General features: G+C 28.3%; 2 protein-coding genes across 2 annotated transcripts; both read right to left on the reverse strand.

Annotated features, from left to right (window-relative positions):
- Window positions 1-4,756: 4,756 nt before the first annotated feature.
- On the reverse strand, window positions 4,757-6,193 carry LOC108767288 (uncharacterized). Its single transcript, XM_018517048.1, has 2 exons — window positions 6,047-6,193; window positions 4,757-5,006 (listed from the first exon to the last, which is right to left on the reverse strand). Exons 1-2 carry the CDS (start codon window positions 6,125-6,127, stop codon window positions 4,845-4,847), a joined length of 243 nt encoding a protein of 80 aa, XP_018372550.1. The 5' UTR covers window positions 6,128-6,193; the 3' UTR covers window positions 4,757-4,844.
- Window positions 6,194-7,209: 1,016 nt separating this feature from the next.
- LOC108767267 (mitochondrial inner membrane protein COX18) lies at window positions 7,210-10,933 on the reverse strand. Its single transcript, XM_018517021.1, has 6 exons — window positions 10,367-10,933; window positions 8,360-8,501; window positions 7,906-8,049; window positions 7,707-7,828; window positions 7,481-7,597; window positions 7,210-7,407 (listed from the first exon to the last, which is right to left on the reverse strand). Exons 1-6 carry the CDS (start codon window positions 10,907-10,909, stop codon window positions 7,210-7,212), a joined length of 1,266 nt encoding a protein of 421 aa, XP_018372523.1. The 5' UTR covers window positions 10,910-10,933.
- Window positions 10,934-13,296: the final 2,363 nt, after the last annotated feature.

The raw sequence follows: 13,296 nt of genomic DNA on the forward strand, positions 1-13,296 counted from the left end.
GTTTTTATTTTTAATTTTTTACGACCGAGTTACGTAAGTTTGAAATTATCACTGTCTGACGCTTACTCGAAGTCGAGACAAATCCGTGATGTGGCGGAATAATAAAAATAAAACAAAAATAAAAAAGAATATAAAAGTAATAAAAAATTAAATAAAAAAGAATATACATAAAAAAAGAAGTGTAACAAAGATCATCTTCACGTAATGCACTCCGAAAACACACATATTGTGGTTGAATAATCTTCTAGCAAGTGTCATACTATCCTCAGAATGTCAATGGCTTATATAGTTTACTTGTGCACTTGATATTAACAAGTAACTTTCTATTAAATAAATTGTCCTAATTTAACCAATGTAAAGACTGATATACTAAATTTGTACAATATGCATCAAAATGATTAATCAAACACATACATTATGTATATGTTTACAGTGTTTACACGTATTGCTGAAATTAAGATAACTAAATAGAAAGTTACTAATTAGTATCTGTATCAAGTGCACAATGTAAACTAGGGCAATGATCAAGAGACAGTAATATTTTGTACCAAGTAAACGCGCAATACGATAGCGCCAAACAACGCGTATACCTAACTTCAATCTTATGTAACTTGGTCATAAAAAATCGTATAGAAACAAAAAAAACTCATTTTGTATGTAAAAGATAGTACTTAATTTCTTAACCGCAATTCCATTCTAAATATGACCAAAATCGTCATTTTTCGCCTATATTATCCCAATTTTCTCAGAAATGTGACGTGATAGAACTTTTTTGAGCACGGATTCAAATTAGCGATTAAAAATCTTCGAGAAATGACACTCCACATGTCAAAGACAACAAAAAAAGTTAAATTTTGTCGGACAGTGTAATAATTAAAAGTCTATAAAATAATGACAATTACAAACCAACAGGAATTACCGACAATTGCAGATTGCCAATTTCTCCGAATTGGTTTTATAGATCACCAAATCCTTTTACACGATAAAAGTACGCACAAAAAAAAACGCACTAGTCACTCTAACGAGAAAATCGGGAAAAAAAATAAAAATTCACTTTATTTCAGCTCTTACAGCTGTCACCTCAGGTTATAATTCCTTTAGTGCAGAAATTCTATAGGTCGTACGTACCAAATGATACATTCCCCGGAAGCGTATGACATGCACAAACAATCCTGAGCTTGCGAAATTGTGATCGAAGGCCTAACGAAAAAGATTTTCCAAAATTAAAGTCATGTGTATTATCGACTAAATCATAATTTTTGTAAAACAGTTACTTTTTTCCTCTTTTACAAGATTCGAAAATCCTTATCCAGCATATCCTTAAAGTATACGCATTAATATATGTTTGTATAGAAAGCTTTAGGATCTCTTTAAATGAGAATAAATTAAATAAGAGAAATAAACTTATTTTCGATCAAAGCGGATCTTATAGCAGTGTTTAAATATTTCTCACGCGGAGCGAATTTATACTCAGCACAGAATATTTATGATAAATATTTATTATTATTCATTTCTTAAAATGTTATATATTTTATACATATTTTATATAAAGCTTTATTTGAAATATTAAAAGATAGACTAAATATTAAATGTAATATTTATAATAAATATAAATAAATATTTCTGGTAATTTTTACTTGAATTATAATGTCTTTTAAATATTTCCGTAGCATTTACTACAAGATTTGCAGTAAATATTTCATGATATTTATAATAAATATTTATGATCTGTGCAATCTAAGACCACAAAAATATTTACAAAACATTTAAAATAAATCTTATAAATAGTTATAAATATTTTGTAAATATTTTATAAATATTGTATATTGTCTAGGTATACATATATCTAATTCTATAAATCGTGCGCTGAAATCTTTTTTGATCTTGAAACGCAATCATGAACAAAACTAGAATAACAATATCACATACTCAATTAGTTATCAATTTAATATGGGATATTACTAACTGACCGAATCCACATGGTTTCGGTTCGAGGTTATACTCAATTTTCTGATTCCAATCCTTTCACTGGCGGTCGCAACCGTTTAGATTTCGGTCTTTTTCGGTTACCCCTCAAACAATAGGAGTAGTAGAGTAAGTCTTTCAATCATAGTCTATTATTCTTCTCAAATTCGATTGTAATTGATCAATTGCTTAAGGCTTTTATTATATGTATACATAAATGCTGCATAAACATAAGTTACATTCACAAATTTCATTTCGGTTCAAATACTTGAAATGCATAAAACATAACAATTATATTATGCATTAATTTTTAAGCATGTTTTTTTAACATAGAGTCTCAGTTCTGTTTAACATAAAGATTATAATATTATACTCCTGATTTATTAAATTATTTATTATTTCATTTTACTACTGTATTGATAGAAAGTAAAATTTATACATATATTAATCTAAATTTTTATTAGTCTTCCATATATGTATCTTACATTTCGTGTAATATATTTTTAAGCATTACGTTGTTCTATAACATGCTTTTCAAAGCAGAAACGAACGGTAATACAGAACGGCCAACTTTTTCGTTTTAGCAAGTTGAAGTGCTAATATATGTATATGTCCTCCCTCTCCACAACAATTATTTCGCACGAAAAACATCGATTATTTATCGTATCCTCACACGAAATTCACATGTCGAACGGACAACAACAGTCTAACATAGCTTAACATATATAAGTTTGTTAAAATATAACCTGTACTTTACTTACTTATATATGTAATTATAATTCATTATTTAGTTAATCTGTCAATTTTATGGGGATCTATGTTGGACGAAGGAATGCATTACGGTTTAACGCATTGATAATCTGTAGGAACTATGTACCTAATATGAAACAGCGACTTAATTGTAACCCTAGTTTTAATTCTTAATTCTTGACATTCGCGACGAAAGCGTTAATTTGAATAGCATTGAAGATAATCCTAAACAAAGGATTGAAACGTTTGCGTAATTAATTTTTTATATATACTTGAATAAATACATACCAACAGCACGTATCGGCTCTTATTGGCATGATTACTTGTGATGATTTTATTCGCTAGAGCCTAGATCTCATATGATATATGTATATGTATATGTGTATATGAGATTCGATTTGATGACGTGCCACTCTGTTATATAATCAAATAAAAAATAGAACCGTAACATCACATTATTTATATACTTTCTTATGCATTGAAAGCAAAAAGACTATGTTTAATAAAGTTTATTTTTTTTTATTGTTTTGTTTTACATTCGTTTAAAAATAAATCATTACAAATCAAAGTAGACAAAAATATTAATTAGAAATTATTGTATGCGTTTTGTTCGTTTTCAAGTTTAAAGTATTATATACTATTTTTGTTCTTCGATTAGCTATCGAATACGAATTCGTAAAAAAAAATTATCCAATAAATATACTCAAAATATTTTATCATGACAAAATCTTTATCACGATAAAAATATTTTATTGCTCGAAGCAATAAAATATCAGCACGATGTACTTTTAGCAAGAAAAAAATGAATGCAGCTAGAGAGCCAGAAAGTGTAAAAAATATATTTTAGTGAAGTACGGTTGCTTTTACTGAGTAATTTTTTGTTTTTTATTTTTCTCTGACATTTTTTATTTTTTTTATTTTTCTCTGACATGTGCTTCTTATTTGATACGTATAATATCACTGAGAATGCCACTATAGTGATACAGTTGGCCACCTTTGTAATACATTTTCGAGACTGACATGCTGTGAATTTTTATGACAAATTGAATGAAATCAATCTTATTATTAGTTTAACTGATTTTTTTTATCTTTTCTTTCAATTTTAATAAAATAATGGTAAAGAAAATGATAAATAAATGAATTAATAAAATTGACTTGAAATTTTTCATGCGATATTTTTTTAAACATATGACAATAGCAAAAACTAATAGCTTTTACAAATTAAACTAAAATAAAATATTTAACAAAATACAATTATAAGCAATTTTTAAAAGTATATATAACATATTGTTTGCATGTTTTATAACACAACATACAAAACACTTTAGTTAACATAAAAAATACTTTAATTAACTTTACTCAGCGATAAGATAACAATAATATGGCAGAGGCAATTAGGTCAGCAAACGAAATGATATTCTTACATTATTCTGAAAAGCTATTCAGGTAAAATTACAAGAAAACGATTGTAAAACTGTGATATTTATTTTAGGTTGGGTTAACGCCAATTGGTGTGCGCACTTCGGTAGGAGTTTTTTCAATGTTGATCATTATCGCAGAAACTGCGTTCAATTTTGTCGTGGATGAGTTAATATGAAATTGTGAAAAATCGGTTATCTACATGAGAGATACATACAAAGGTCATATCTACATCGCTGTAATATTTTTCCTGTTCATTCGTCAAATATTAATTATTGTTTGATTGTTGTTTAATTACCACTGTTCTTCGATCGATCGTATCGATACACGTACTTATTATTATATGAGCGATGACGTTGGTTTACCGCCATATTTTTACAATAGTCACTCCTGATGATCACGCAATTACAATTTCTGCGGTTCGCCGTATTGTAATCTACGTGCGAAAATAATTTATAATAAATTAACAATTCTTTAATTTGTAATTATGCTATTTGTAATCTTATTATTTTAATTAACTATAAATGAGTTACTTATTGCGGTAATAGCACAGAGTTTTAATAATAAATAGAATAAACATAATTTTAATTAATATTATAATTTTATTTACACAATGTGACAAGTATCGATCCGTTTAAACACACAGGAATGAAATATTTAAAAATAATTCTGTATCTTTTTACAATAACTTCTTGTGAACTAAATAATTCTTATCCACGATTATTACATCCCGTACGGTCTCTCAGAGGATAGTCACAGGTACCTATAGCTGGATTAAATTCTGTTCCTATACCACAACGCATCACAAAACAACCACTTACATCGCATTGTTGATACATACTGCAATCGCCCGGATAAGGCATTACATACGCCTGTAAGTGAATAAATTATCCAATTTTATCTCTCGGTGTCACAATAAAGAAGAGAAAATAGGTCATATGAATAAAAAAAGAGGCATTTCCTTCCAAAAAGCTATAGCAGAAGCTATGAAAATAGAAAAAATATTAATATGAAGAAACATATATTATCTGTAAAGGTAAATATGTTAATAGTAAAATCATAGCTCAACCATACATTCATTTTTACTTATTTGCTTAATATATCGTATATTTTACTATTTTGTACTGTATAAAGTTCACAAAGAATTCCACAAATAGTATATAACAATTTTATGTATGATTACATAATTGTAATTTGTTACAATAACAATTAAAAGACAAATACGTTTAAAAGTATACTTTAATTATAATACTTGGAAATATATTAGGAATTGTACTTTGTTATAATGAAAGTGTAATATCAAAAGAATAAATGCAATCCTGGTAAAAAATGTTTCATGCACGAATTTATATAAATATATATAAATATATATAAACATACTCTTAAACATGTATAAACATTCATAAACATATATGTATATAAATAATATACGTATATATGAAATATATACAAATATGACAATACATAGCCTTCTTTCTTTTGTAAAATTAAGTCAAGTGCAATAAAAAAAATAATAAGAAAACATAAAAAATAATTATAAAAATAATTTTCGTATTTGTTTCTTTTAGAAAAAAATCAAGTTTGGAGAAATGTAAAAAAATTACTCATGTATAATTATATATAATTTTTAAGAAAAATAATTTACTTTAAATCAAACGTTTTTAACTATAATAAAAAAATATTTGCTTTATTCTCATTCATATGACCGATTGATTCTCAGACTCAATTTTTCATTTTCTGGTTAACTAGTGGTTAGGCTTAATTCTTGATGTTTTATACAATCGGCTTTATCATGTATGAAATATCGAGTTAAACTTAACCATATAAGTTAATCAGATAATGAAAAATTGGGTCTCACTAACGTTAATCTTTCTAGACTTTTTATTTGCACAACTGTTTACATAATACTCACTTGTGATTGTGTCATTACGAATGGTGATGCACACAGTATCAGACATAACAAAACTGTGCAAGACTTCATCATGAAGATCATTCTTAGATCGTGTTAATCGTCGTTTAACTCAACTTACAATCAATTGCCTTACTTCACCAAGAAATCGACCTTATATACAAAATCTTCTATAGATATGATGAATATAAGGAAATGTTATGTTGTTATCATGCAGATGCGTTTTTCCTATTACGTTTCTTGTATGTATTTTCGTTATCTTTAGTTCATGCAAAAGGGTAAAGGTGACGTGAATCGACATTTCTCAAGTACATCAATGACTGCAATGTCTAACGGAGAAAAATGCACTTGCTATTGCAATAAAATTCTGTTTGCTGCTTTAGATAACAAGATATTAATTACTAAAAATTGCAAAATATTAATCTTGAATAATTTTTTACTCAAATACTATCAACTTTATAGAAAAACTTTATAGAAAAGCAAGAGACAAAAATCATTTATTTTCTTTTCATAAAATTCTGAGAATTTTTTCAGAACTTTTTATCAACTTTTTAGTACTGCATTTTCTTATTTTTACTAACATGAGAAAATACGGTATTAAAAAATTCTAATATATTATCAACTTTACAGAAAAACAGCGAAAGACAAAAATTGTTTATTTTCTTCTTATAAAGTTCTGAAAATTTTTTTCAGAATTTTTTAATACTGTATTTCCTCATGTTGGTAAAAATGGTTATAATAACAATAACAAAAGCAGTACTAAAAAATTAAAAAATTCTGAAAAAATTCTTAGAGTTCTATGAGAAGAAAATAAAAAATTTCGGTCTCTAGCAGTTTTTCTGTAAAGTTGATAGTATTTGAGAAAAAAATTAATGAAGACTAATATTCGACAATTTTTAGTAATTAATATCTTGTTAACTATTGCAAAAATTGCAAAGAGGACTTTTCGACTCAGTTTAGTCCGATCTATTTACACAAGAGCGCTTGGAAAAAAATTTCGGGACATACCTTGTATACATACACGTATAAGTATATATATTACTTAAATCTTATGAGATATCAAAACATATATCAAAAATATAAGTTTATAAATTATGAAAAAAACATTTTGTAAAACTTATATGCATATAATTTATTTGTATAAGTGATTAACTCATAAAACATGTTTACATCTTTGGTGGAATTTCCACTTTTTTTTTTAAACGATATTTAATTGCTATTTTATTACGCAATATCAAGTATGGATGTGGTGATTCAGATGTAGTTATAGGCACTTTTGCAAAACGACGTAATTTTGGAGACAACAAAATAAGATTTTGAAAGAGACCAAATGCACTACTAGTTGCCCAATACAAGCTTAAACACTGTAAAAAATATATTTCAGATTATATTTTTGTATAATTAAATTATATTCTTGTAAACAAATTTTAAACTTACCGATGGTACAGACATAGCAATAGGAATCATTCCAATCGTAGCAATTCTGCAGAAATTGGTCAAGTATCTCTGCCATTTTGTCAATTCTACATTTTGTACCCTACTCATACAAGTTACCTGAAAAATTAAAAATTAAAGTGATATAAAGGCTCAGGATATAAATATTAATTTTTCAAGTTCGTTTATAATATTTATAAACCAATCAGAAATTATATTAAAAATTTACTTCTATAATGGCTAAATTAAATAATCCCATTGATATGGGAAGTACAAACGGATCTGCTGTAGTTAAGTTAGACATCCAAAGAAATCCGTCAGTTATAAATTCCTGATAAGTAACGTAAGCATCTGATAAAACAAATATGTTAAATATGTACTAATTCTTATTTTATTCAAATCATTAATTTATTGTCGTTTATACATACTAGCATCCTGTTTAGGTAGCATATAACATAAATTTCTAATAGACATTGATAATGATATCCACAAAGGTACTTGCACCAGTACTAATAGACTAGTTTTAGCTGGATGGCAATTTTCTCGAACAACCAATTTATTCCATTGTTTAGCTGTAATATAAAAATGGCAAATATTTAACCCTCTTGTCAATACCCGGGTAACCTGTTTTGAGATTTTAATTAATAACTTTTTTAATTTCCCGGTAAAATATATCTTAGCTCGGTCAGATCCTCATTATTTAGATCATTTATATCGATTTACGCGCTTTGCTATAGTTTTTTTTATAAAAATTATATAAAAATTAAAGAGGGAAATCTGGGTATTGACAAGAAGGTTAAAGATAGAATATTCTAATCAAATTTGATTGCCCATATTAACTCATTAACTTGGAAGTTTAAAGTAAACAAAATAAAACATTACCTACAGAGTGATTGTATAAACGTTTGGCATATTTTTTAGACCAATTATATTTATGTATGCCATAATTTATCTCTTTCTTCATCTCTTTAACTATCTCATCCATTTCATATTTGAGATTTTCCAATTTTGCTAATATATATAGCTAAAAATATCATGATAAAAATTATTAAAACCTAAAAATTGCATCAGACTTTAAAATATATATAAATAATAAACTAAAAAATATATTTAAAAATAATTTTTAATATAATTTTGTATAAAATAGTTTAATTACAATTTTTCATGTAACGTTAATTAAATTTATTTAAAACTCTGAAAAGAATACACACTACTAAAAAAAAAATTATAAACACTTTCAAAACGCATAAAATTAGGTAGATATACAATTTTCAAACCACTGAAACTCGACGAAAAATTATCGCAGACAAAAAAATAAAAAATTAAAATTTAAAAAATTTGAAAATTTAACATGCTTTTGACCGTTCTTCAAAAAAAACTTTCATCTTTATTGTTCTGTATCAAAGATCACATTATTATATTCCTTAAATTTAATACATTCAACAGTCTGCAGTTTCATAAAAATTTTTTTTCTCAAAAAATTAAATACTTTTACAAAAGAAGTTTTATTTATAAAATGCTTTTTAAAAAATTTTCTTACAATTTTTCTTGACCAAATTACACGATTTTGAAGCCAATCTGCATTTCTTGTAATCAACGTTGAAAAATCATCACAAAAGATTAAAAAAGCATTCTCTAAAACCTAAAGTTTATAGTGTAACATGCTTTGATGAATTTTGTTTTTAATTTAATTCTATAGAATTAAGAGTAAAAAATTTTTACGATTACTTTTTGTAAAACCTTTTTTTTTTAATTTTTACTTTTTGCAAAACTATTCCATTTCTTTAGAAAAAATTTTTTATCAAGCGCTAAAAACTGTTGAATATACCACATGTCATGTCAACATATTGCAATGGTTAGCATGTCAAGTTATAGTGAAGGCATTACATTTATAAAATAGTCGACATTCTCACAAATATATTGATGCAATATGAGATACAATTTTGAGGAATACAACAATGTGATTGATAAAAAATAATAATAACGGCTGTGGGAGTCAACGCAGTTATTAGTGCGATTATTTTATATTTATTTAGTTTATTATATAAATCTTGATGTGTGATTTCGATGAGCGTAATACAATAGAAAATTGACGTTTCGACTCCTCTTTGAGTCAACCTCAGAAAGAATTATCCATAATAACAATTTCTTATTCGGCAATCAATTTCTTCATGAAATGTGTGGATTTCCTAACAGTTGGCAGACTATTAGAATCAACAGAAAATCAAATACGAATTGGAGAAACACACACAATTCATTGTCAGTTATAATTATTTCTTAAAGTTATTCCTCCTACACTCACCATATAAGCAACGCACTCCATTACATAAATAAAATACTTGGATAATAAAAAATTTTTTCGTAGTAAACAGTCATACTAATAAAATAATGATAAATTTCATGAATATACGTGTAATATACGTCTTGACACAACGGTTTCTAAATAAAGACTGTGAATCTTTGTTTATAATTTGAACTAATGTCACGCATTAAAGTCAAAGTATAAAGTTAAAAAACATGATATTTAATCGTTATTGAAAAATGTAAAATACGCAGAGTCTAACTTTTACAACAATGTGATCTTTGTTAAACTGTAAAGATAACAATTTTTTTTTTAAACAGCCTGAAGCATGCAAAAGAGTTTCAACCTTTAAAATGCTCTTTTATTTTTTTGTCTGCAATAATTTTTCACCAAGCTTCAGTGATCTGAAAATTGTACTACTTTGTGCATTTTGAAAGTATTCCCTATTTTTTTATTGAGAAGTGTATAACAAATCATACAGGAAAAGAAATAATTATTTTATATATATATATATATATGTTTTATAATTTTGTTTGTCAAGTAAATATATATTTATAAGTTTAGATATATAATGTTTACAAACATACCTGATACAAGGATAATGGTAATGTTACTGCTGTTCTCATCATAATGGTGGTAAGTACAATGATTGACCACCATGGTAAGCCTGTATAATCATGCACCAACAGTAAGAAATCTTGTGTGATTTTAATAGGTGCGCTTTCAGATATTGCTTTAAATATGCCATTAAACTGCATTGGAACTTGAACTTCAGTAATAGAATCAATACCAGCATTTGAAAGATATCTAACATTATAATATTGACTACCGTAATATGATTTATATCCAACATATTTCCTTTCAGTACATAACATTATATGCGAAACAATTCGAGGATGAGACATATACAGAAAATTCTGTATTTTTGAGCTATGTTTAACTATGACATTATTAAACGTGGATTGCTGATTGCTGAAAGTCAAATCTTTTGCAATGTTTGTATTATAGTCATTACAAACACTATAAGGTAAAGCAGTTGATAATGTGTTAAAACAAGTGGCATTACTAACTACAATTTTGCTGACTCGTTTGAGGCGCCACAAGAAAATATCTAAATTTATTATTTTCATAGCAAACTTTGCTCACAATAGTAAAAAAAATGATATTAGAGAGTCCAATTAAATATATTTTTTTAGTGAAAAAAATATTAAGTTAAACATAAGGCATAAGTGTAAATTTTACTTATTCACGCTACACTTTCTTTTTTACGTATTTACTTATTATTTATTTTAGAAATACATCCAAATAGAAAACTTTTATAGTAGTATTAAGACAGTAGGTTATATGAATGCAATTATAGTCATGAAGTCTGTTTTTGCTGTTTTTTGTGGTTGAACTAGTGTATACACTTTTGAAACTTGAAGTAAGACAGGTTTATAGATGTTTATAGGTTATGTTTGATATTTGTCGAAAGTGAGAAAGAAAGGGTCCTCTACATAGAAGTCGTAGACGGTCGTGGAGTCTTAAGTTGTAGGAAACTGACCAATTCCAATCGAGTATTCTCCTATTCTACGACTTCTATGTAGAGGACCCTAGAGAGTTCTGGTGCAGTCTAGTGCAGGAACAGAAAACAACAGAAAATAGACCAATGAGCACCAACGCCACCAACAAGATACTTATGGCTTCTGCACACTAAACGGGGAAATACTTGCCGATAATAAAGCTACGCAACGATGTTATAACGACAACGAAACTTGCGTTAAGGCCTTGGCACATAGAACGCTGATTGGTGAAAAACGGGTGATGGGGGTAAATTTTATCCCCACAACTGTCTTTTCACCAATTAGCGCTCTGTGTCAAAGCGCTGTTGCCCGTATGAGGATCCAGGCTTACGTCTTAAGTTTTTCTATGTGCCAAGGCCTTAACGCAAGTTTCGTTGTCGTTAAAACATCGTTGCGTAGCTTTATTATCATGGTAAAAAACATGGAGTATAGAGAATAGGAGGCCGAACTAGGCGTGGCACCCAGTTGGACATGGCTCAATTGGACACAAGCCACTCACAGCGCTTGAGACTACTAAAGCTCCTAAGCACCGGTCGCTGTGATTGGTGGTGTCCAATCGAGCCGTGGTTAATCGGGATCACCCTCATATAACCATAAGAGAGAAACCTGAAAGAAGACATGACGGCCCAAAACTAAGGTACTATAATATGAATATTCGTATCCGCCATTTTTAGTCCTTTCCTCACTCTCTTGCTCCTTTCCTCAATCCCTTGCTCTCTCTCTACTTCGCCGCTAAACCAAGAAGATTGAAGAGAAAAGATAGAAGGTTGAAGAATGTAGAGTGGGGAAAGCACTAAAAATGGCGGATGCGAATACCTATATTATAGTAACAAATATATAAAATGAGACTCGAAAGAATCTATCAATTAAAAATAATAAAAAAGCCCGTCAGAACCTACATCATCTATATTATAGTAATACTCTACCAAACCTGTAACCGCAAAATACTGCCGCGCACTACTGCCCTCTGACAAAGTGGATGTAAACTACATAGCAACGTCCACTTTTCTTAGGGTACATTATTGCTATGTAGTTTACATCCACTTTGTCAGAGGACAGTAGTGCGCGGCAGCATTTTGCGGTTACAGGTTTTGGGCCGTCATGTCCTCTTTCAGATTTCTCTCTGATATTATATAATATAATGTAAGAAATAAATCAAAGATGTCACTATATCGGCTTAACTCGAATTTTATAGTTTATAGTGGTCAATTTATATATAATCACCCAATACTCGATATTTGTTATTAATTTTTGAAGATTGCTCGTATGTACATCTTTTATACATTTCAAAAAGATATAAAATTCGAGAACTGTCACTTCTTTTAAGCGCTGCTGTTTTACTTATTTAACATATTATTTACACGCGAAGCTTTTTCGTTATACAACAGAGCGCGGGTTAAGAACGACTCACGATCAGCGACCATGATCATCCCAAGAATACGTCTTTCAAAAAAATTAAGACGTCTTTCTCCCTCTCTATCTCCCCCCTCTCTATTTCTTTTTCTATGCTTTCCTTTTGAAATAAAATGCTAGCTATAAAGGAAAAGTAATAGGATATGCGATATCGTGTATAGGTGAGGTTAGAACTTGAAGCAGATTACCTACCCCTTGCGGAACCTTAGATCCGAATATGACACTGCTAGGTAGAAGTATCAGCATCCGGGTTATTAAAAGCGGCTTCTCTGAACTCTACTGTGCAATGCCGATGCAATACCACATAATGAGAATAATATGCTCTCTATTTACAAATTAAAATATTCAATTTCAAAATATTAAGTCCGCTCACATTATCGCATCAACACTATAGTTTCGACTGTTTTGAATAAGTATAATTATGAACCCATTGCGGGGCTCTATTTAAAAAACTTTAATATACGTTTAACGAAAGTATGGATTTAAAATAACATATAATTGTAATGATGCAAAATAAGTTTTGGATAAAAAAATACATTTAG

The sequence above is a fragment of the Trachymyrmex cornetzi genome, unplaced genomic scaffold (assembly GCF_001594075.2).
Source record: "Trachymyrmex cornetzi isolate Tcor2-1 unplaced genomic scaffold, Tcor1.1 scaffold67, whole genome shotgun sequence".
NCBI classification, from domain to species: Eukaryota; Metazoa; Arthropoda; class Insecta; order Hymenoptera; family Formicidae; genus Trachymyrmex; species Trachymyrmex cornetzi.